The 21,284-nt window shown below is 47.9% G+C and overlaps 2 protein-coding genes across 6 annotated transcripts in view; one reads left to right on the top strand and one right to left on the bottom strand.

Moving 5' to 3' along the window:
* Positions 1-21,284, bottom strand: part of MAPKAPK3 (MAPK activated protein kinase 3) — a 123,288-nt gene that overhangs the window by 47,149 nt on the left and 54,855 nt on the right. The window contains exons 1-2 of one of the 5 annotated variants that reach the window (XM_061357325.1): positions 8,017-8,038; positions 1,113-1,463 (exon numbers count right to left, since the gene is read on the bottom strand). In XM_061357325.1, coding sequence (XP_061213309.1) covers positions 1,113-1,337 — 225 coding nt within the window. In that variant the 5' untranslated portion in view covers positions 1,338-1,463; positions 8,017-8,038. Of the gene's footprint in view, positions 1-1,112; positions 1,464-2,452; positions 2,656-5,431; positions 5,685-8,016; positions 8,039-21,284 lie in introns of those variants that run through there. The other 4 variants (XM_061357324.1, XM_061357326.1, XM_061357322.1 and 1 more) reach the window with 4 other exon arrangements.
* CISH (cytokine inducible SH2 containing protein) lies at positions 11,214-19,850 on the top strand. The gene is made up of 3 exons (XM_061357328.1): positions 11,214-11,913; positions 16,120-16,346; positions 16,849-19,850. Exons 1-3 carry the CDS (start codon positions 11,867-11,869, stop codon positions 17,349-17,351), a joined length of 777 nt encoding a protein of 258 aa, XP_061213312.1. The 5' UTR covers positions 11,214-11,866; the 3' UTR covers positions 17,352-19,850.

The following is a 21,284-nucleotide window of genomic DNA, read 5'->3' as shown; positions in this document are numbered from 1 at the left end:
AGTGTGATAAAGAAAATGACTGCTGGAAACATGTGAATTAACCAGCATGTTACCATATTATAAGCTTTCCCAGTTCTCTGTTAAAAACCTATTCAATACACAAAGCTACCAGATATTTCCAGTTTGCTCCATCAAAGTTCAAGGGCTTTGCTGGGGATAGTTGTAGCTTAGTAAAAGGTAAGACTTTACCCAGACCCTGACAGACCCCTTAGGTGACCACTAACAGATTTGTTCTGCTGTCAGCAAGCACGGACTGTGAGGTTTAACAAAATGAAGGGTATCCAAAAGCCTTCTAAAGCTCCCAATTAATCAGGTTAACACCAGCAAGGACTTGGTAACTTTCTTAAGTAATTCCCATGACAGTTACTTCAGCTGGTTTTTAGTCTCATTATACAGAATCACTCTGGTCCACATCTGGGCTGCTTTTTTTCTAATGATATGGTTTAAAGTCATCAGGGAAGTCTTCAAATTTAAAAGCCACAGAGCAAAAGGCACCTAAGCTTTATGTTCTCTAAAGAATGGTTATTGCCCCATTTATTTAAGTGGCACTTATCACCATAGATATCTACTAAACTTCCTTGGCATATTGGTGTAATCAGTGCTTTGCCAGGTTATAGCCTCCTGCAAAGAGATCACAATAATAAAGAGGAGAATAAGCAAGTAAACAACTAGAAACGCCCCTTAAGAAAAGCCTTCAAAGGGAGGAAAGCCTGAAGACAAATGAGCATTTAAACACTTCCCCATTTAGGACTATTTCATTGCACAAGATCCAAAATAGTTTCCTTCCCAAGTATTGCATAATATGCTCATTCAAAATGTAGCAAGTTTTCTCACAGAACACACGACACTGCTCTCTCCCCCGCTTTTTTGTCTTTTAAATATGAACACAAGAAATTCACAGCTGATAGCATTCTTCTGGAAACTCACACAGAAAATTCTGGAAAAGACTCAAGTTTGAATTACAGCCCTATAAGTAATGGCAAACATCTCCACATGGTCAAATTCTTCACGCAACACTCTGTGAAAAGGAAGCAACAGAACAAGCAGCTTTTACAGGGCCTTGGGAGTGAACTCTGGCCTCCAAACTGGAAATAAAGAAAAAACCTACGTACCTTCAAAGCACATTTCTGGCCTGTCTCCTTGTTGAAACACTCCAGTACCTTGCCATTGATTCCTAACCCTAGCACCCGTTTGGAGAGTTTGTAGTCATCCGTAACTGCATGTTTCTTTATCTCTAGCTTGACATGGGCCTCTCCCCCAGGCAAGGATTTCACGCTGCTCTTGCTATCCACGTGACTCTCTGGCTGCGATTCCTGTTCACCTTCACTTTGTTCCATATCAGGGAAGAGTCTGAGATGGCAGCGATACCCAACAGATTCCCTGTAGGGTATCCTCAGCAAAGTCCCTCCTCTCAGGTGATCAAACCAAGTGCTTCAAACAGTCCATCTGCTGGCCATTTAGTCCTGAGTGAAAATGTAAACGGGTGTTAGTAACTGATGTCGACTGACGTTTCTTGCACCCAACCGCTTCTCTCTCCCCCTCTCTTAACAAGACGACCAAGCTCTAGAGAGACCAGAAGTGGAGGTTCACCTCAGGAAAGCATACTTGGTTTAGCTTTACAGACCAGTCACCCTCATTCCAACACATATACACACACGTATATGTATCTCAGTCTGAAGTTATGCATCTTTTACTGTAACAAGTGTCTGTGCTGAGTCGTGAACTAAGGTCTCAGAGAAACTCTGCACAACACAACAGAGATAATCCCTGGTTCAACGAACTTATAAACCTGCACCAACAACTTGTTGCCTCAGCATTTTAGGTAGAAACCTCCACAACAGTCCCCTGCCTTAACCGAGTTACGCAAGAGAACCTCAAATACCTGGGTTAAACCCAAGAAGGGCACTGCCTGGACAGGTATCAGACCCGATGCTGGGCCAGCACTTACCAAATCTCCCTGCTCCACAGAACGCGGGGTAGGTACTGCATTACTGAGGGGACCATCAAACCACCCAAGGAACTCGGGTATGTGGAAATGCAGTGGCATGGCTCCCAGAGGCGAGGAGCTGCCGGACGCCGCTGAGGACCAGAAGGCCCTGACCTCTCCGGACTGCAGCCCATGGGGAGGAACCGCTGCCAGGGCCTCCGAGCCCCGATAAGAGGGCTGAGCCACGAGCAGGCGAGGCGGCACGGGGAGCCCGAGGCCGCTCCTCACGCCGCGGGGCCCGCGGCCCGCCCCGCACACACCGCAGCAACTCCAGCGAGGGCCGGCGGCGGGGCGGCTCCCTCAGCCCCCTCACGGCGCGGCAGAGGAGGGCGGGAAACCCTGAACTGAGCTGAGGTGAGGTGAGGCGAGGCGAGGCGGCCTCGGGGCGCGCAGGGGGGAGGCGGCGGAGGGGTACGGCCAAGGGTGGTAACAGGAAGGACCCCAGCGCTGGGCCCGCCGGAGCACGGTTACCTGCCTGTGGCGGCGCGGCGCGGCCCCAGCCGAGGCTTCCCGGTGCGGAGTCCCGGAGGGCGGGGTTTGCCTGGGCCCGCCCCGGCGCCCTGGGCAGGTGCGCGCCGCCTCCCCCCTGCGCTAAGGGGAGCCTGCCTGCGGCGGGGCCGCGACCGCAGCGATCCCATCTCCAGAGAACCCAGCAGCTCCCTCGGGTTCGGGCCGGACCGGGCCCCGGTGGGCTGAGCGGGGAGCGCGAAGGCCCGGGCGGAGCTGCCCCGTCCCGGCTGTGTGAGGCAGGACGGGCGGTGCCCGGGGACGGGGAACGTGGTGCGTTTAAAGCACCGGCCACGTCGCTCATTTACCGGGGGATGCGGGCCTGCTAGAGGGGGAGCGGCGGGGCACGGAACTGCCTCGGCGGCCCCGGGCTTGTGCCGCAGCGCGCCCGCGCGGTGGCAGGGCGGGAGGCGACGCCAGGCAAAGCCAGGCCAGGTCGGGAGCAGCGCTGTCCCCTTCCCCCCCGCCATCCTTTTAGGAACGGGAAAGCAGCGACACGTTCCCTATGAAACCTGTTTCAAACAGTGAGGCTGCTGCTATGGAGCAATGCCGAGAGAGTCGATACTGGACACACTGCTATCCTTCATGGCTGTGGCTACCGAAATAGTCGGTGCTGTTATTAAAGGCAACCTTTTCTGCTAAATAAGCAGTCGGTATTCCTTGGGAGCTTCTGTATGCACAGTCAGGATGTTAAAAGTGACGGTTCCCACAGCAACTGTCGCTCCTCACTGGTGCACAGGGTGCAGTTACAGGGATGCGAAACGCTGAGTTTTTCCTACATGTGAAGATGAGTCATGCGTTGAAATGGAGCTGTGTTTGTATCGCTGGATAGAGCTTAAAGTTCACATGCTTTACAAGTTAAAAATACATTTGTCGTTTTACGTAACATAACGGCATCTGGAGTTCTAGCAGTTAGGGAAATAATTAAAAGGGCTAATGAGTCCTTTCTCCAAGGAATAAAAACTAGTTTAACTTAGCAGGGTGCAGATCTGCAGCATATTGCCACGTGATAGGATGCTACCGCTATTCTGCATCAGGTTTCCCTTCCAGGCGTTCAGCAGTTCAGCTACTGGAGAGCCTGGTCCCCTACTTCTGTTCCGCTATTCTGGGCTAATCAAATCCCAGAGGAAACCAGCTATTTCCAGCCTTTCCTTCTCAGGTTTGGCTTCCAGCCTTCTTAGGCTTTGCACCACCTCCCACTGTGACATCTCAGGGAAATGTATACGTAACTGTAAGCTCCCAGGCTGCAAACCTTCAGTAGCACTGTTCTGCAGTCAGCAGCTTGCTCTTATTTCCCTTCCCACGGCTTCTGTCTGTACCGGCTGGTTTATTTGTCCTGGATGGTAATTCCCTTCTCTTTGCAGGAGGTAACTACAGTCCTGGAGCCAGCTCTCAGTCACTGGGGGGCCAGACCCTACAGAAAACTTCTCGATCTCCCAGATCTCTTCTGTATTCTACAATCTGAGAAATATACTCACTCACACTGATGTGTAAGGTCCCATTCCCACCCCACTTCTGATCTTTCCCTCTAACTCTTACACAGAGGTCTATGGCTGACAAAAGCAAGCAGAAGTTACAATGACCAGCACATTGGAGTTTAGCAGAAGGTAATTCATGGCCCTATTCTGGGAAAGATTAAACACTGCAAAAAATTCCAAACACATGTCTACTCAAGGGGTTGCTATTTTTTACAGTGTGTCAGAAGCCAGGAATTTCATTAAGAAATTATGACTCTAACTATTATAAGAATGAGTTCCTACAAAATTAGCTTTGCCTAGAAAGAAAGGAGGAAAGATGAGGGAATAAGGCAGGATTCTTCCATGTGAAGATACTTGGTTCTACATGTCTCAGTTACAAACAGTCTCCTACTGAGAAGAGTTCAACTGATAGGATACAAAACACATTTTTCAAGTCACTGCTGGAAACGGTACCTTACTGAAAGCTGTGCCTGTTTGGGTACACTGCTCAGTATTGTCTGTATAAGCTCTTAACAAAGTTCACTGTTTTACTAGGAACCAGTAATAGTTTAATCTGGGCAAAGACCTTAAAATTCCAGTGTGAATCATGGTTAATAAGGCCTTACAGCAACCCTCTGCTAATTTCACCCACCATAAACTCTGAAAAAGCCTTCCCAGCACCAGCCCAAGGATCAAACAGCCTCACTGTACACCAGGATAACCACAGCTGAGGAACAAAGAACAAATATATTCCCTTGCTTTCTGTGTGCATTTTTTGTCTTGGATAGGCTATCCAAGCACAAGACATATCTCTACCCCAGGCAAAACACAAATATCATGTGCAGAAAACCTCTAAAACTGCTGACTGACAGTTTTTCTCAATATCAAAAGTCTTTTTTAACAGAGTGTTTTCACAAGTGACAAGATGCAACCTGATACTGTAAAACCATCCCGTGCTCTTGTGCAAACTTCAGAATCTCCCCTGATCATGCTCAGCTGATACTGGCTATTCAGAGTTACTCTGACCATGCTGGGCAGCCCCAAGGCAGCCTGGTTTGGGTGCTGCACCATTGAAATGACTGCTACAGTGACTTGGTGTGGCATCTTAGGGGACTGGACCTGCAGACCTGTGCCAGGTACCTGCTCTGAAGTTCCCACACTCATAAATCCTGGCCTTTGCAATCCACGCACAGTTTGCACAGAACCAAGAACATTCCTTTGTGCAATGTCCTATTCTTAAGCTGATTAAAGTTTTATAATTTCTCCAACAAACCCTGGGAAGGGCCAAGCATGTTGGGTTCAGGCACACAGCTTAGAGATAACATCTGGGTTAACCTTAACACCTCTGGCATCCTAAAGGCAAGCAAAGGGGCTGCAGCTGCCCCCTGGTCTGGCTCTAGGAGCATTTCCCACAATGTCTACTTTAAATGCCACCTTTACATCTCCCCAAGAATTATATCTCACAAGATCAAAAACTTACCCCATGAATCCTGCAGCTTCTCTCGTGCCTGTGGCAGGTTAAGCTGTGTTAGCATCCTTTGGACATACTGATGGAGAGGCCATGCTGATAGGCCCACTGCAGCTGACTGAGCCAGGGGAGTTTTTTCATTGAAAAGAGGCTTTTTATTTATTTACCAATGTTTGCTTTTTGAAGTTTAAAGGAGCCCAAGCACAGTACTATTACAAGGTAACAGCCCACTGTGTCAAAAGTTCTTTCATCCTCACAAAAATCCCTAAACCGGTACATTAAATATTAATCCTGTTTTTACCAAAAATTCCCACCAGCAAGAACACAAAATAACTTATTTCAAGAGTGAATTTAGTAGCTCAGCTGTGCCTGCCTTACCCCAAACTAAAAGAGTAGCTTATAGGAGAAAATAACCAAACAATAAGGCCCTAATCTTGGAACAAGATTTGAGGAAGCAGCCCCTTTTCCCTAAGTTAGTGTGCTAATCAAGTGCAGCTTTGTACTATAGCCAGGACTTCGTTCCTTACTTCATAGAATCAAAGACTGGTTTGGGGTGGCAAAGCCCTTAAAGCTCATTCAGTTCCAGCCCCCTGCCACGGGCAGGGACACGTTCCACTAGAGCAGGTTGCTCCAAGCCCTGTCCGACCTGGCCTTGAGCACTGCCAGGGATGGGGCAGGCACAACATCCTTGGGCAACCTGAGCCAGTGCCTCAGCACCCTCACAGTAAAGAACTTTCTTATACTGAATCTAAATCTCCCCTGTCCAAGCTTATAATGTACTGGAAATCACAGATACTTGGTTTACACACAGAAAGCACTACTGTTGAAATACAGCAGGTTAATTTTGGCTATCCCACTGGCTATTGTCACTGCCTTTTGAACATGCTGTAGCAATTCAACAACAGCAATATCTGGTTTCAAAGACATTTCAGACTTTCAAATACCATGTTTCTTAGCACAAATGAAATGAAATATCTCAGTTTGCTGTCATCTGGAGAGCTAAGAAAGCTGATGGCATCAAATGTTCTTTAAGGGATAGCCTATTTTGGAAGAGTAATACTGGAAAGCTACAGTTATGTAAGTCTACATACAGAACTGATTTGCATGGAGGTCAGTCCTTTGATAGCAGTGTCTTGTGGAAATCAATATCATCTATAATAACAAATTATCGCCATCAGCTGAAAATATTGTGACTTGTTTTTCTGAAACACTCCTTTCTCTGAGTAATAGCTATTTATATTTTTCTGGCGTTATGAGAAATCCACTCTCTGGGATGTGTTATATAGATGTCACCAAAGAGAAAGTCCTTTGTATTGTCAGGTTAAAGTGAGGACACAGCTTTGTCTGACTGGGAGGCTGCAGTCAGACAAAGCTTATTAAATCTCTCAGGAAGTTCTTCAGAGACTGCGTCTGTGACACTAAAAGAAAGGAAGGGCAGCTTTACAGAACAATATTGTGATATGAGGGAGAAGAAAAGCTTCTTGTAGGATCTTTAGTGTAGTCTGTCATGTACACAGTGGTCTTAAGAGAGACTATGTACACGTTTTTTCCTCCTGCCTTGCAGTTCTGCTCTGGAGATGTCTGCCTCAGACTCAAGTCAAGAAAGAAGGTGGGGGGGAAGAGAAAGAAAAGCCCAACAACAAGCCACAAACTGAAATAGTTTCTATAATGCAAACAACTGGGAAAGCTCAACAGCAAACAGAGCAACCTCTTTTCTCTCCATGGCTGAGGTAACACCAGCTTACAAAGTTCTTTCATGGGCAGTGATGTTTACGTCATGCTTTGTGATCATCAAACTAGAACAACCTCTTTTTTATTCTCAAATCCTCTGCCCTGACCTGGGATTATAACATGGTTTCTAGGAGGAATTACAAATTGTGGCTATGAACCAGCTGCCAGTGAAGGGAAGTCTCAAGAACATCAGTCTCACTACCTGGAAAGCACATCCTAATACCTCAGTTCCTCAAGATCACTTCCTCCCTGTAATCCCCACGTGCTCACCAGGCATTTTTCCACAGACATACAGGTGAGGCTAGAACAGTTGCTTTTATAATCCTGGACTCAGACAACTTACTGCAGATACCTTGTCTTGCTTATCACTAATGTTTTGGGAGGCTCCAATCCCTGCTCCTCCACTAAGAGTTGCTGCCCAGGGATCCCAGAGCAGAAGGAGCTCTGGGACAAGGCTTATTTACAGAGGGAGTCTGACATTTCCTGAGGGGGTTGAACATTTCCATTTCAGCAGAGAGAGAGAAAAATAAAATGGCAGAGGTTTTCATAGAAGTACCATAAATCAAAAGCATCACAAGTTTTCCAATCTTATCTACAGAAGACGCTGCTTAATTTTATGCTGCAGTGGAACACAAGAAATTGATCTCTCATTTGAAAAATATCCTGCAGCTAGTGGTATGACAACAGTGTCTGATAGTCCTGGGTGGCCTTTCAGGCCTCTCAGGAATGCAGTTTTTGCAGACACACACCATTTAATACAGGCAGAAAAGTCTCTAACATAGAAGCATCTGTTAGGGACTGCAATCATCTTCTAGGGCACCACATGTCAGCACACCTAGGGACAATGAATACAGTGAGTTCCTTACAGGAACACCAAGGTGTCTGTAGTCTGAAATGAAGCCCATTGCTGTCCCACACTTCTCATGGAAGCAGCTCAGATGTGGCTGCCTCCATGGCACAGCTCATCCACACACTGGAGACCTCTCCATTACTCCACACCAGGCTGGGAAATCAAAACTACAACAGTAAGTTCATCACCCTCTTGTGTCTTGATTACAGAAATTGGTGTGCCCTACTCAGCAACGAGATGGTCCATCTAAACAAGGACAGATGCTTATTGCTGTGATGTGTGTTGGGTCTCATGCTGCTCCTTACATTACCACACAGGTGAGGGTCAGAGATGGCTTATGGCCACACAGCAGCCAGAGGGACAACTTTCACTCTTCTGTATATAAGCTTATAGCAAAGGCAAACCTAGTTCTCGAGACAGCTCTCGAGAGTTACGATTTTGGATGTTATTTTTCTTCTTCACCAACTCTACACGGTTACAGAAATGTGCAGCTGAAGCAGTGTGCCCTGCCCGCAGTGGGAAGGAGACTCTGGCCGCCTGCCTTCTCAAACACACGTTCATCAGTAGATGGTGCTGTTGTGCCGGTGAACTTCCGAAGGGACTGCCTGGCTCTCGATTTCTGGATTTTCCTACCTCCCTGACTTTATCGTGGGCTTTCTTTGATGCCTTTCACAATAAAGCCTATCACTCAACAGGATTTCTTGTTACTGCCTCTGCAGTCTTCTAATTCTTCAACACTGAACCCTGAGGAGCCATTTAGACCAGTATAAACTGGGTTTAAACAACCAATTTGTTGAAATAGCAGCAATTTATATTGGCTGTGCACAGGTAACCAACAGCACTAACCCTGGGGCATGAGCAAAGCAGGCACACTGTTCTGTTTCCTACTTAGGGCATTACCAGTGCGTGAGGAATGCCAATGAGGGGCAAAGCGGTTAGGCAGAGTGATGAATTATTACTGAATGCTCCTGACTTAAAACCCATCATTAATTCTGTCGATAAAATAACCCAGGCATTAGCCTGAATACTGGTTTGGGCTGGGCCCCTAAAAAAGTTTCCAGTGAAAATGAAAGCTCCTTTCATTAATACTCACACCCATCAGCTACTTCAATTTAATGGTCATCTTTCAGGACTCGTGGGAAGAGCAGCATGGATGTAGTGACTGCAGGGGGAAACCACTGCATCGGAATGCAATGCATAGTGAGCAACGTGGGGTCCGCACTGGTGTGAACACCTACACTGCTTCCACGGAGCACAGATACCGAACTGCTGGCCGAGCCCCCCTTTCCATGCGATATTTCCACTGTAAGTTAGAGTTGTGTTTCTGCTCCCGACATACAAATGGCTACTCCACCCACAGCACAGAGCCTGCAAACAAAGGCTTTTCCAGACGATCACTAGATGGAGCTCAATTCTAAGTACAAAAGCAAGTAAAGCTCCCTTCTCAGTGGCTGCGCTGGGCTGCAGTGCTCCAGCCTCAGAAACACAACAGCTGAGATCTCTGTCCCCCCTCCAAGGCTGAGGACGAAACACCTTCTGAACATGCAGGTTAACTACAGCTTGTGGGAGGCAGCACCCACTTCCTACTCTCTAAGCTAGCTCTGTTCGCATCCATTGTGCTGCTGCACCACCAACACAAGGTTTTAAATCCCTCTGAATTCAGACAGAAAGGAGCACCTCCATGCAGGCATCCCCCTGCAACCCTGAGCCAGGACTATGCCTTTGAATGATCTTGTGACTGTTGTGCTTGCATAGGGCAGGTGAGGACTGAAATTCCTCTGCCAGCTCCTCCCCTCTCCTGTGAATTTACCCATATCCAGATGAAGCGTGAGCTGAGGTCAACCTCAGGTTGAGACACAAACTGGTCAGGGGGGCACGCTTGATGACATTCCCATCCCACTGGACAGCTCTTAGAGGGCCCTCAGCACCTCTCTTTGGACAGCTGGGTACTGGCAGTAGCGCTTGTTACAGCACTGCCCCTGATGTAGTAAAGAACAGAGATGGAAGCCTGCAGAAGGCTAAACAGCAGCTAAATGAAACAGCAGGAGGCAAAGGCTGAGTAAGGAGCTGAACTTAGGCTTCCTGCTCTCAGGCTCGTGTCTGGCCTGTGGGAGCATCCTCTGAAACTTATCCTTACCATCACCTTCCCCTCTGTTCCCACCCCATCCACTTTGGTTCTGAACAGCACAATGACTAGTATTTCTAAACATTCAGTCTCCTTCAGTGGAGGTGACAGACACGCCACTCTCACACTCTCGCTGCTCCCTGCTATGTGAAGAGGTGGCAGCCCATGGCAGGGAAAGAACAATCCCGCTTCTGTTATAAAGCATTTGGAAAGGCTCAACAAGGCTATAAGTAACTGAAATTCTTCCTCTTGGACAGGACAAACTGGTGGGGGTGGTTGAACCTTTCCCAGGAGTCTGAGATCCAAATCCACAGGGGATTCCCAGATGACCGAGGCATGAAAGCACCACATGCAGTGTGACAACCTCCCGTGGAACCCCTTGTTTACCGGAGGGGGACACAGACCCTATTCTCAGCCCCACAGCCACCACCTCCCTCATCACCCAACTGTGCAAACGTTCCCATGACCCAGGGAGGTGCTGCGGGTGCGGGAGGATGCTGACACGCGGGGAGGGCGCTAAAATAAGCAGATCAAAATCACAAATGAACCCAGAAACAGCACAAACGCATAAACCCGCATGGGAGTGCGTAAAAACAAACGCGTGTGAACAAATGAACGCTACAAACGGCCTGCGGGGAGCGCGGCGTGCGGACGGCCGTGCACAGACACGAGATGCCCAAGCCGGGACCGGCTCCCCACGCCCCTCCGCACTCCACCCGCGCGCTCCCGCGCATGCGGTGGGCGGGAGCCTCGGCACCGCCTATTGGCGGGCGAGGAAGACAGCGGCGGCGCTCATTGGCGGGCGAGCGGCGGAGGCGGCGCCCATTGGCGGATGGGCGGTGGCGGCGGCGCCCATTGGCAGGGCCCGCCGCGGCGGCCCCGCGTTCCTGGAAAGTTCTTGGAAACGGATCAAAGGCGTTTCCGCGAACACGCGCGGCCCCGCACGGCCACAGCCCGCCCCGCCCCGCCCGTTCCGCTCCGTTCCGCTCCGCTGCCTGCCCCGGCCGGCGGCGCTGACAGCAGCGCGGCCGTTACGGACACCGCTATTTATACCCTCTCCTCCCCTCCCTCCCTCCCTCCCTCCCTCCCTCCGCTTCCCGCGTGGCTGATATCGGAAGAGTGATGTGAACACAATGCGATTCCAGGAACCCCTCGCTTCCTGGAACAGATTAAAAGGGGCACACAAAAGATTAGCGAGGAGGCTTCTTCTCTTTTTCTCCCCGCCGAGCCTCTCCACTCGGGCAGACAGGGCCAACGCAGGGCGCTGCGCTCCCGCTCTCCTCCCCCCTGCACCCTTATTTATTGCTACCTATTTATTGCTATTTCAGAGCGCTCTGGATGGTTTTTTTCTACCGGATTGCTCTGAAGGAAGATCAGTTCCGCTTTAAACACGTGTAATTTCCCTTTTCTCTGGGTAATTTTTTTAAACTTTTTTTTGTTGTCCTTCGCTGGAAAGCAGAACAAGAACGCTTCATTTTCTGAAGCACAGCGGGAGAGGGCACACATCTTCCCGGCTGAAGTTGCTGAACGCGCTGTGAAGCCTCTCTCGGACAGCCCGATCCGCTTTCGGCTTGGCTTTTTCTGTGTCTTCAGTGGAAGGGGTTTGCTGGGGCTCTCCAGCCTTCTCTGACTGTGAGCCCCTAACCAGAGGCTGGGACTAGCTTGCTCCGGCACGGAAGCAAAGAAAAAGGAGACAAGAAGAGAAAAAGGAGAAAGCATTTCCCACCTTCTTGAAGACTTAATGCTTTTCCCTTGGTCCAGGAGTGACATGATCCTCTGTGTTCAGGGGTAAGAGATTCTGCAACCTTCTTTTAAATGCTGTGGTTTGATAATTGTAATTAGTGAGATTCCCAGGGATAGCTTTTCGGCTCATGTGAGTTGCTATGTGTGATTGTAATGGAAGAGCAATGGCTTACACTAGCCTAGTGCTGGGTTCTCTGTGTCCTATGTATCAGCTCTTTAGATTCCACGGCTGAAATCATGGGACCATGAAGTATTCCTGCTTTCTGCTGACAAACTACATGGTTTTCAAAGTCGGGGGGGGGGGAGTAAAAATCAGTAAAACCTTGGAGTGTGCTGTTCAGAGGCATGGGTAACACCAGCAGACACCAACCCCAGACTGTAGGGCTTCTCTCATGTCCCGGCAGCAACAAACTGCTTACAGGGAAAAACTTCCCCACAGTTCAGATGGTTTTGCCGATTTCTAAGTAAATATTTATGCTAAACTCATTAATTTCATTTTCCAATAGCTTTTATGGGTAAAGATTAAATGTATGTACATATATACAGACCTACCCATACACAGCATTCTGTAAAATGAAAGCTCGGGGGGGGGCACATAGAATCATAGAATAGTTAGGGTTGGAAAGGACCTTAAGATCATCAAGTTCTAACATGTATGGTTACACCACTTTTGGTCAGTAGAACAGGTAATGACCATGTCCCTTCTCCTGTATCAGTGGCTGGTACTGGTGTGCTGGCACTCCAGCGTCTCTGTGACCAGCTGAAGTCATCAACATGTATTCATACCTGGTCTGCAGGAATCAGTCAGCATTTTTACACACACTGCGTTATTTGGAAGGTGTCAGCATTTGTTTCAGCCTGAGCTGTAGCGTCAGCATTGCCTATGCAGGTTTTCCGCAGAGGCAACGCATTTGCCTTGTCTGCTTTAAATGACTAAAGCATGGGGATTTTTCTGCTATTTCCCCCCCCAAATCTGTTCCACAGACACGCAGAGCTCATGCTTACCAACACTTTCCTACTACTCAAGTGGGATTGTTTTCACCCGCATCTGCAGTCTGCTACTGCAGTTCCCATAGCCCTATAGGCAAAGGGAATTCATGTTTCAGCTTGGGCTTTGTGAAACCCTTATGTGAAGCTTTTCTCCAGGGTTAACATTCCAGAGCTACTGCTTCCCTTCACTCACTAAGAACTTGCTATGTAGCCCAACATGTAGATGGTTGCCTCTTAATATCTCGTTTAATGACAACTTATTGCTCAGTTTTCACTATCCTACAGGATTTCAAATAGCCTGGCTCCATGCTCTCTCTCCTAGGGCTCCCTTGGGAGTCTTGGGATGTGGCTGGTGGACGGGAGAGCAGCTCGATACACTTTTTCTTGTACTATTTGTCCTGTGTTACAAAGTTTAGCTTATCAGCAAAGGGACTGCAAAGCTAACACTAAATGCTCTCAGACATATCTGATCCTCTTTAACTTTCTTGGCATTCCATGGCCTGTAGAAACACTAATTGCCACAGCACAAGGCAGTTCATTTGCTGTTTCTCTCCAGACTCCACACAGGCTCCCAGCTACACGTGCTCTATTTTGTACATTTGTTTTCTTCTGCATGGCAGTTGTACTAGCACTTTGCTCAGTCCTGATCCTCCACATCTCCCCTCTACTTTCTTTCATACAGGCACACCTTATTTTCAAGTACTTACTGTGCTCCATTAAAGGGCTGACTTTTCATGCCAGTACCTTTTTCAACGTGTCCTTATTCCAGAAAACTCTTCCTAACCCTCTTGCAAATGTATCTGCGTTAAAACTTGCAGTCTGCTGTTACTCACTGCTCCCTCTACTCTCCCTTTCGTGTGCTCGGAGCTGCTCTGTTTGGTCACAGCAGCAGTTCCTCTGTCTTCAACCCACACACAAAGTTAAGATGCTGCTGCCTCCCAGTCTATGAGAATTTCCAATCCCCCCTCCCTGTTCCACTACACGGGGTCTGGGCTCCTTCAGTTTCAAGTGGCAGAATGAGGGAGCACAGTGGGAAACCTCATCTCAAGCGCACGGGCTCTGCTTCGGAGATGCACAGTGGCTCTATTAAACAAACCTACTGACAAATTCACACCGTTGATGTCTTTTGGAGGACTCAGCTGGGAGCTGGCTCAGCCCTTGAAATGAACAACTTGCTGCAGTGAATCAGGAGTATGTTTCCCTGCGTAACTTTGCTCTCTCTTCAAGGGCTCTTAGCCAGTTCCTAATTCCCTCTCAAAAGCAGGTGTACATAAAACGGAGTTCCACGCTAGGGAAACAAGAAAAGTTTTCTTCCTGTTCAAAACCAAACAGCAGCCAGAAAAATTTTCCAGAGGAGAATAAGTACAGAGAGATTTGGAATTTGGACTGCAGTGTCCAAGCTCTGCGGAGCAAATGGGCAGTGAGCAGTGCAAGACTGATTTTACTTAACATTGATCACTGTCCCTTTCCAGCTCAGTGAACAGTTGGCATAAGGACACACTTGATGGAGAAAGCTCTGCCAACAGACCCTCTTTGCGCAGCACAAACTGTTCTATCAGGTTCAGTACAGGGAAGGATCTGGTTTATAGACCTCTCTGCTCAAAATGGGGGGAAGTGGAGAATTTCAGGAATCTCCTCCCTCCAGGAAGGCAAGCAGCCAGACACTTGCGGAGACCATGACATTAAGATGGATATAACCAAATACCTTTGAAAATACAGCCCTCAATACCTACAAATGTAGCTCAGGTGGGATTTAAAAGGGAGCTCAGAGGTTTCCCAACAGCAATATCCAGGTAGAAAAGTCTATTCAGAACTACGGTTCTGTGAGAGCCACTGAAAACACAGTCCATGCGATCAAGGGTGCCTGGGGAAGGGCCAGCAATCAAATCACTTTTATTAGCTTTGGCTTCCTACCCATCAAGAGAAACTAAGCAATGGACATCAAATACTATGAACATCAAGTAGATATCCTGCTTCTGAAATGTGATTTGACACATGGAAAAAAGAATGTTCTTTTCTAAATACTAGTGGGATTTTGCTATGTACTACAATACCCATACATAGGACGGTGGAGTGTGCACATCAGTTGACAACACATTTATGTATGTACCTCAAGTGTCACTCTTCACATAAAGCACAAAGATGAGAAGGGAAGTGCTTATGACTTCAGTCTCCTTCCACTTCTCATTGATATGGGAGGACGAGGCTGCTGCCTTTGCAATCACCATCAGCTCCAGCGGTGCTGCGATGGTCTCACATTGAGGACTCTGAATCTCTCTGGAAACTCACCCATCTTATGTTAAGTGTCTGAAAGAACATCTCAAGCAAGCGAGTGCATGTGAGTGACACAACACAGGGCATGCAGCAGTACAGGGCACACAGAGGCAAAGAGCCTAGGAGAAAAGGTGAACTAATAGTTTTGTTCAGGAGCCTGCCTGGGGGTGAAGACTTCCCTGGCCCCTGGCATCTGTCCTCACCCTGGAGCTCTGCTTTCCTTTAGGAACCCTTCTGCTGCAGAGAAGGAGCACCTATGGCCCATGAGAGCTCCAGGTTTTGTGAAACTGCACTTAGATGCTGGATGGCTACACTGACACTCTCTTTAGGCCACAGAGGGATTAATGTTCATAGCAGCCCAGCCATGCAGCACCTCTTCCCGCTGTAATCCTGCAGGGATTACATTGCACTGAGATCTCTGCCATGCAGTTGAACACTAGGGATTGTGTGGTGAACAGGTTTAGCTAAAACAAGAATTCCCATTATTCTACTAGAAGATCAGCTCACCCTGATTTCTAACAGACACATTTAGGATCAGGTCACCCTTGAGCAGGAATTGGGTAGGAGAAATCTGAAGCTATTCCCAGTTCTCCTTCTAATTATGTTACAGTAGATGACTAACAAACCCAGTGGCACAAAAAGAAATGTTCCAGCATTATCGTGGTGCAAGTGAAGCTGTAATGATGCTGTGAACTTTACTGCCTCTGAAACTACACACTAAAAGGCAACACCTAAAAATATCAGGTTTAAAATCAGCCTAAATTGCAAGATATATCACCTTTTACAAGGTGGAAGAGGCCAACTCTTTCTCCTTGTTTCTAAAGGCTCATCTTTAGCTGTGTAATTTTCTCCCCCTTTCCTCTCTCTGTTTGAAACATTCTCATATTGAGGACCTGCTTAAAATAACACATATGCAACATGCACTGAACAGACACTGCAACCTATTTCAAGGCAAGGAAACATAGCAGAGTATGTTCTTCCTTTCAGACCTCATCCTTTGCTGGCGGAGGAAAAGATCAGGAGACTCTCACTCAGGGGCCTTGCGGTGGAACTGTCAGAGCCCATCATGCAGCCTCTCCCAGTTATGGCCTTCCAGGAGGAGTCTGCACCTGCCTTTGCAGCCCCAGTTCCAGAGAGCAACCCACCTCAGATCCGAGACCCTGAAGAAGACCTTCTCTGTATTGCAAAAACCTTCTCCTACCTTCGAGAATCTGGTAAGGTTCAGCTCACAAAGTCATGGCTGCAGTCTGAGCTCCAGCAACAATCTCCTGATCCCACTTCAAATAGGAACCTGGCTCTGTAACAGCCATGGCTGGCTTGTGGATGCAGCAAGTGTATTTTCAGTCTCTACAAACTTGCATCCTGAAGTCATTTATTATTAGTATAAGCAAAAGCTTTGTCCTTTATAACTGAGTCAAGATAGAGAACTGCAAAAAAAGTCTCTCTTTCTCTGCAAACTGCAATAGCTGCAAGAGTAGTCATCCTCATCCCCAGCCCCAGCATGGCAATGACAAGCATAGGTATGAAACCCTTAGAACGAAGGGTTCCAAGAACCCTAAGAACTAAGAGATGGTCTGTTTCTGAAGGTCTTACTGAAACTGGGCTTGGTTGCTTACCAGGTTCTGAGCTCAGTAGGCTTCAAGGCTTCCCTAAGTATAGTGCCAGTCCTTTAATACATTCTTTGCCTAACGAGTTCTTTCTCGGATGCTTTTCCAGGTTGGTACTGGGGATCTATCACTGCCAGTGAGGCTAAGCAGCATCTCCAAAAGATGCCTGAGGGCACCTTCCTGGTACGGGACAGCACCCACCCCAGCTACCTGTTCACACTCTCTGTCAAGACAAACCGAGGTCCCACGAACGTGCGCATCGAATACACTGACAGCAAGTTTCGGCTAGACTCCAACTACTTGTCCAAACCTCGCATCCTGGCCTTCCCAGATGTGGTCAGTCTTATCCAGCACTATGTCATGTCCTGCACAACAGAAAGCAAGAACGAGGCTCCTTACCCGCCTCCGTCTCCTCTACCTCCCCTGCAGAAAGAGATGGCAGCAGCTGCAGTACACTTGAAACTCATCCGGCCGCTCGGCCGCAAAGACAACATCCCCACTCTCCAGCACCTCTGCCGGCTGCGGATTAACAAGGCTACAGCCGATGTGGACCAGCTCCCTCTGCCCAGGAGGATGGGGGACTATTTGAAGCAATACCCTTTCCAACTCTGAAGCATGGCCATTACATCTCAGGCATGACAGGGACAAAATAAGAGAACTTTGTGTCTTTGTCCCGCTGAAGCACGACATCAGGTGGGCACAGTAAAGACCTGATTATCAGCAGAGACTGCATCAATCTTTCCTCTCCCTTTCTTTCTATATCCATTCCAGCACCAGGGAGGAGTTGGTTGTTTCAGTGAACAATGGGACACAATCTGAGCTCTGAACCTCAGGCCGTGCTGGCAGTGGCTGTGAGAAAGTGCTGTAGGCATGGTCACACTACTTGAATTTCAGAGCTGCTGTGACACCGGCAATGTTAACATTGTTATTTTCACTATTTATTTCCACGGCAGTTTCTCTCCTCATAGTATTTTAAAAGCACCTTTTACTTTATTATTTTTTGTTTCTTTTTCTTTTGTGGAGTTACAGATAGAAGAAAGTCCCCCAGCCAAATGACAGCCAGAAATCTGTGGGAATTTGGATTCGCATTCAAACAGTACCTGCTTGAACCTGTCCCTGTAACAGGTCACAGGAGTCCATTCAAGTTCCCCCAGACTTCTGGGGTATGTGGGACTCAGACCCACCTCTGCAGAGGTAAAGAGTACTTTTTCTTTCCCCTTCCTTAGCTCCATGCGACTGGGTACCATAACCTCAAAGCACACTGGTAGCTCCCAGAGATGTGTTCTGCATCATAGGATGTGGACAAGAGACTTCGCCAAGGAAGCCCTTCTTCCTTGACAGCTCTAAGCAGAGATTCTCAATATTGAGCTTGAGCCAGGGAGCACTCATCCCATTTATTTTTCCTTCCATCTTCTCTGTGTCCATGACAAAACCTTTAGACACAAGTAATCAGACCCCCAACTTTCTTATTTGCAGGCTGGTTTCAGAGCACTCTGCATTTGGCTTGTGTTTTTAAGCGCTGTTTCCTGACATTACCCTTGCCTCGCAAGCAAGTGGGGGGGTTCAGAGACAGCTCTGCTGAGCTGCACCCGTGACACACAGCTTCAGGATATTTATTTATTTATTGGGGGGGTTCCAAGTTAGAAGCACCTCAGCAGAAAGAGCTGTCCTTCCCCTCTGCTAACACAACGCCAGACTGCAGTTGCTCTGCCTCTGCCAGCATTATTGAGGAAGCACGCAGCTTCAATCAGAGCAAGGCTCTAGCACACACTGGAAATCACAGTTCAGCGTTTCTGTTTGCCTAGCTCCAGACCTCTCCTCTCCCTTTCTCTGACCTTCATGTTGGATATCCTTCACTGGATTCTTTGCTTTGGGTTTACTTCTCACACCCCTGCAAACGAAGCACAATGGCTTTCCCTTGCTCTTTGGTGGGTAGGAGGGACAAACAGCAGATGGGGTCTGCCCCAAACTAAGCATAGACAGAAGTTGCCCCCTCCTATTAACTTGCTTGATCCAGTCGCCTTCCCAGCCTGTAGGAGCCAGTCCACACCATCAAGTGAGAGCACAGAAGGGAACAGAAAAGGTCTGCAGCAGCTATTTTTCAGCTTCTTTTGCCTCTTAGACCCTGTAACTTGACTGTGCTTGAACCAATGGGACTGTCTCTCTGAGGCTCTGTAAATTAGAATAGGCAAACCCCAGCTACACCTGAGGGCTGGAAGAGGAGGTGGAAAAGGATGGGATAGTGACCCAGGAGACAAGCTCCAAAAACGGGTGGAGTTTTTTCACCCTATCTTAAAGCTGCCCAAAGGGACAAGATGGCCTGATGTGCTCAGTCACTGTCCTTGGTTTTTTTCACCACATTTATATAAGTTTGTGCTCTTGCAAGCTTTGGTTTTGACACTTTGATGATTGACAGCGTGCACGTGTGATGTCAGATTTGCTTTGTATTACGTCCTTCCCCCTTGCCCCATATGGCAGTAACCGTGGGAAGGTACCAAATGAGAAGGAAAACTTAGGAGACAACAAAAAAGTGTTTTGGTTTGGTTTTTTAATGATATAAACCATAAACCACTGAAAAGGCTTCCTTTTATCCTGACACCTCTGTCTGCCTGAGGACACTGGGAACAAGGGAACCACAGCTCTTGAAGGAGCAGCAGTGATCTCAGGAAGCCCACATGGCTCAGCCACAGGCTTGGTATCTACAGCAATCAGTTTGAGAAAGGGCGAGTTGGTCACCTCTGAGACTTGCCTCCTATTCAGTCTGTTCTCTGTTGGGGTAAGGAGGAAATCAAGCTTGCAGGTTTGACCACATTGCCCCAGGAAAGCCCAGCTAAAATGGGAGAAGCATGTGAGGAGAATGAATGCGTGTTCCACCCCCAGCAGGACGATGCAAAGGCTGAGCTGAAGGCTGTAAGCTCACATGGGCAGGGACCATCTCTGTTGTATGTTTGTTCCGCATCTAGCACAATAGGGTTCTCTAGGTGCTACTGCAATACCAAGAATAAACTATACAGTTACTCCAAAACCTCAGTTTCTTCTATCTTGAGACAGTTTGTTAAAAACCATTTGACTTGGATTTTAAATAAACGTTTTAAAGATCTTTTGAAGCCACTCAATGTGAAAGTCTTTGGTAACATCCCAGTGGATGGATTCATTTCCTACTCACAGGAATCCTGCCCAAGAAGATTGGGCAAACTCTTGACCTTTTTTTTTTCAACAAGACACAAAAACCTTTAACAAAAAGAAAAGCCCTTCAGATACTGGGGTTGTTAACACCAGAATCATCAGTGTGGGCCTGGTTTCTGCCACACACAGATGAGCAGCGGCAGACCACAAGTCCCAAGTTAGTATGGGTTTGAAGGAACATTCTTTAATGATGCAGCAAAACACAGCAATGGTTTTGGCCTTGCTTCTCTGTGCCATAGAAAACCACTACAATCTAGGGGAAAAGAGATGGAACGTGACTGGAAGTTTGGCAACTGGTTCAGAGCAGGCTTCAAGTTGGCCCTAAAACTCTGCTCATGGTTCAAAATTGAGTCCATAAGGGGCAGACCATGCCTTGGGTGGGAGACACAGCATCAGCTGCTCGCGTGCTTCTGCTGGGACCCAGCCTCTTTGTATATGCACCCTGGCCTAGCACCCCCTCCCCTCCTCATCACCTCATGCACCAGACACACAGCTGGGGAAACCACTGGGAGCTGCATCTGCCCTATGGTGTCAGAGACCACCTCATCCCTCCCACCTCTGTAAAACACAGGGAATACCCTGAGACAACCCTGCTCCTGGCACATGACTCCACTGGGCCCCCTTTGCACCCACTTCCCAGGAGAGATGCTCCTGCCACAGTGCCCTGATCCTGCCCAAAGCAAATCATGGCATGCTCTAAACCACTGGAAACACCAACATAAGCTCACAAAACCAAAACATTTCCACCACTTCCTCTCTGTCATTCTCCCTTTCTGAATCCCCTGGCTTCAAAGTTCAACATCCTGTTTTAAGGTGTTCCTAAAGCACGTGCTGTCCTTCCTATGCCAGTCATGGGGCAGGCATTCAGTAGAGAACATTGTTTCCACAGCCTCATCAAAGTGAGCCTATGGGTAATTTCCATTGCACACCAACCAGGAAATGCTGGCAATGGAATAATCTGCTCAAGTGTAAGTTGTTAAACAAAAGCAGTCACATCCCTCTTGGGTTTAGGGGTAATGCGGAAAGCAAGCTAGATAGGGTAGAAATAAAACACAATAGAGTCAGTGCAAAAATGAAGACAAAAGGAAGGAAAAGCTGCATCCATCTTTGAAGGGGAACTTTGAAAACCCTGGAAAATACTGCAAAGAAAGATGCAGCATTTCTGATGCATTATTAAGTGACTTCTTAATTTAGTTGGGCTGAACTCTCCCCCCAGCTACATGCATGAAACCCTGCTGCTCCTTTCTACAGGCTGAAGGCAGAATCAATTGGCACGAGTCGAGCCAACACGTAACTGCAGTCACACACGGCTTTACTGCACCGCTGTTATCTTAACGACTCCCGCTCCTGCATCTTCAG

The sequence above is a fragment of the Neopsephotus bourkii genome, unplaced genomic scaffold (genome assembly GCF_033783945.1).
Source record: "Neopsephotus bourkii isolate Nb327-2 ecotype Australia unplaced genomic scaffold, CSIRO-AGI_Nbou_v1 NB_887, whole genome shotgun sequence".
Classification (NCBI taxonomy): domain Eukaryota; kingdom Metazoa; phylum Chordata; class Aves; order Psittaciformes; family Psittacidae; genus Neopsephotus; species Neopsephotus bourkii.
Note: the sequence above shows the minus strand (reverse complement) of the source record. Positions and strands in the feature narration are given on the sequence as shown.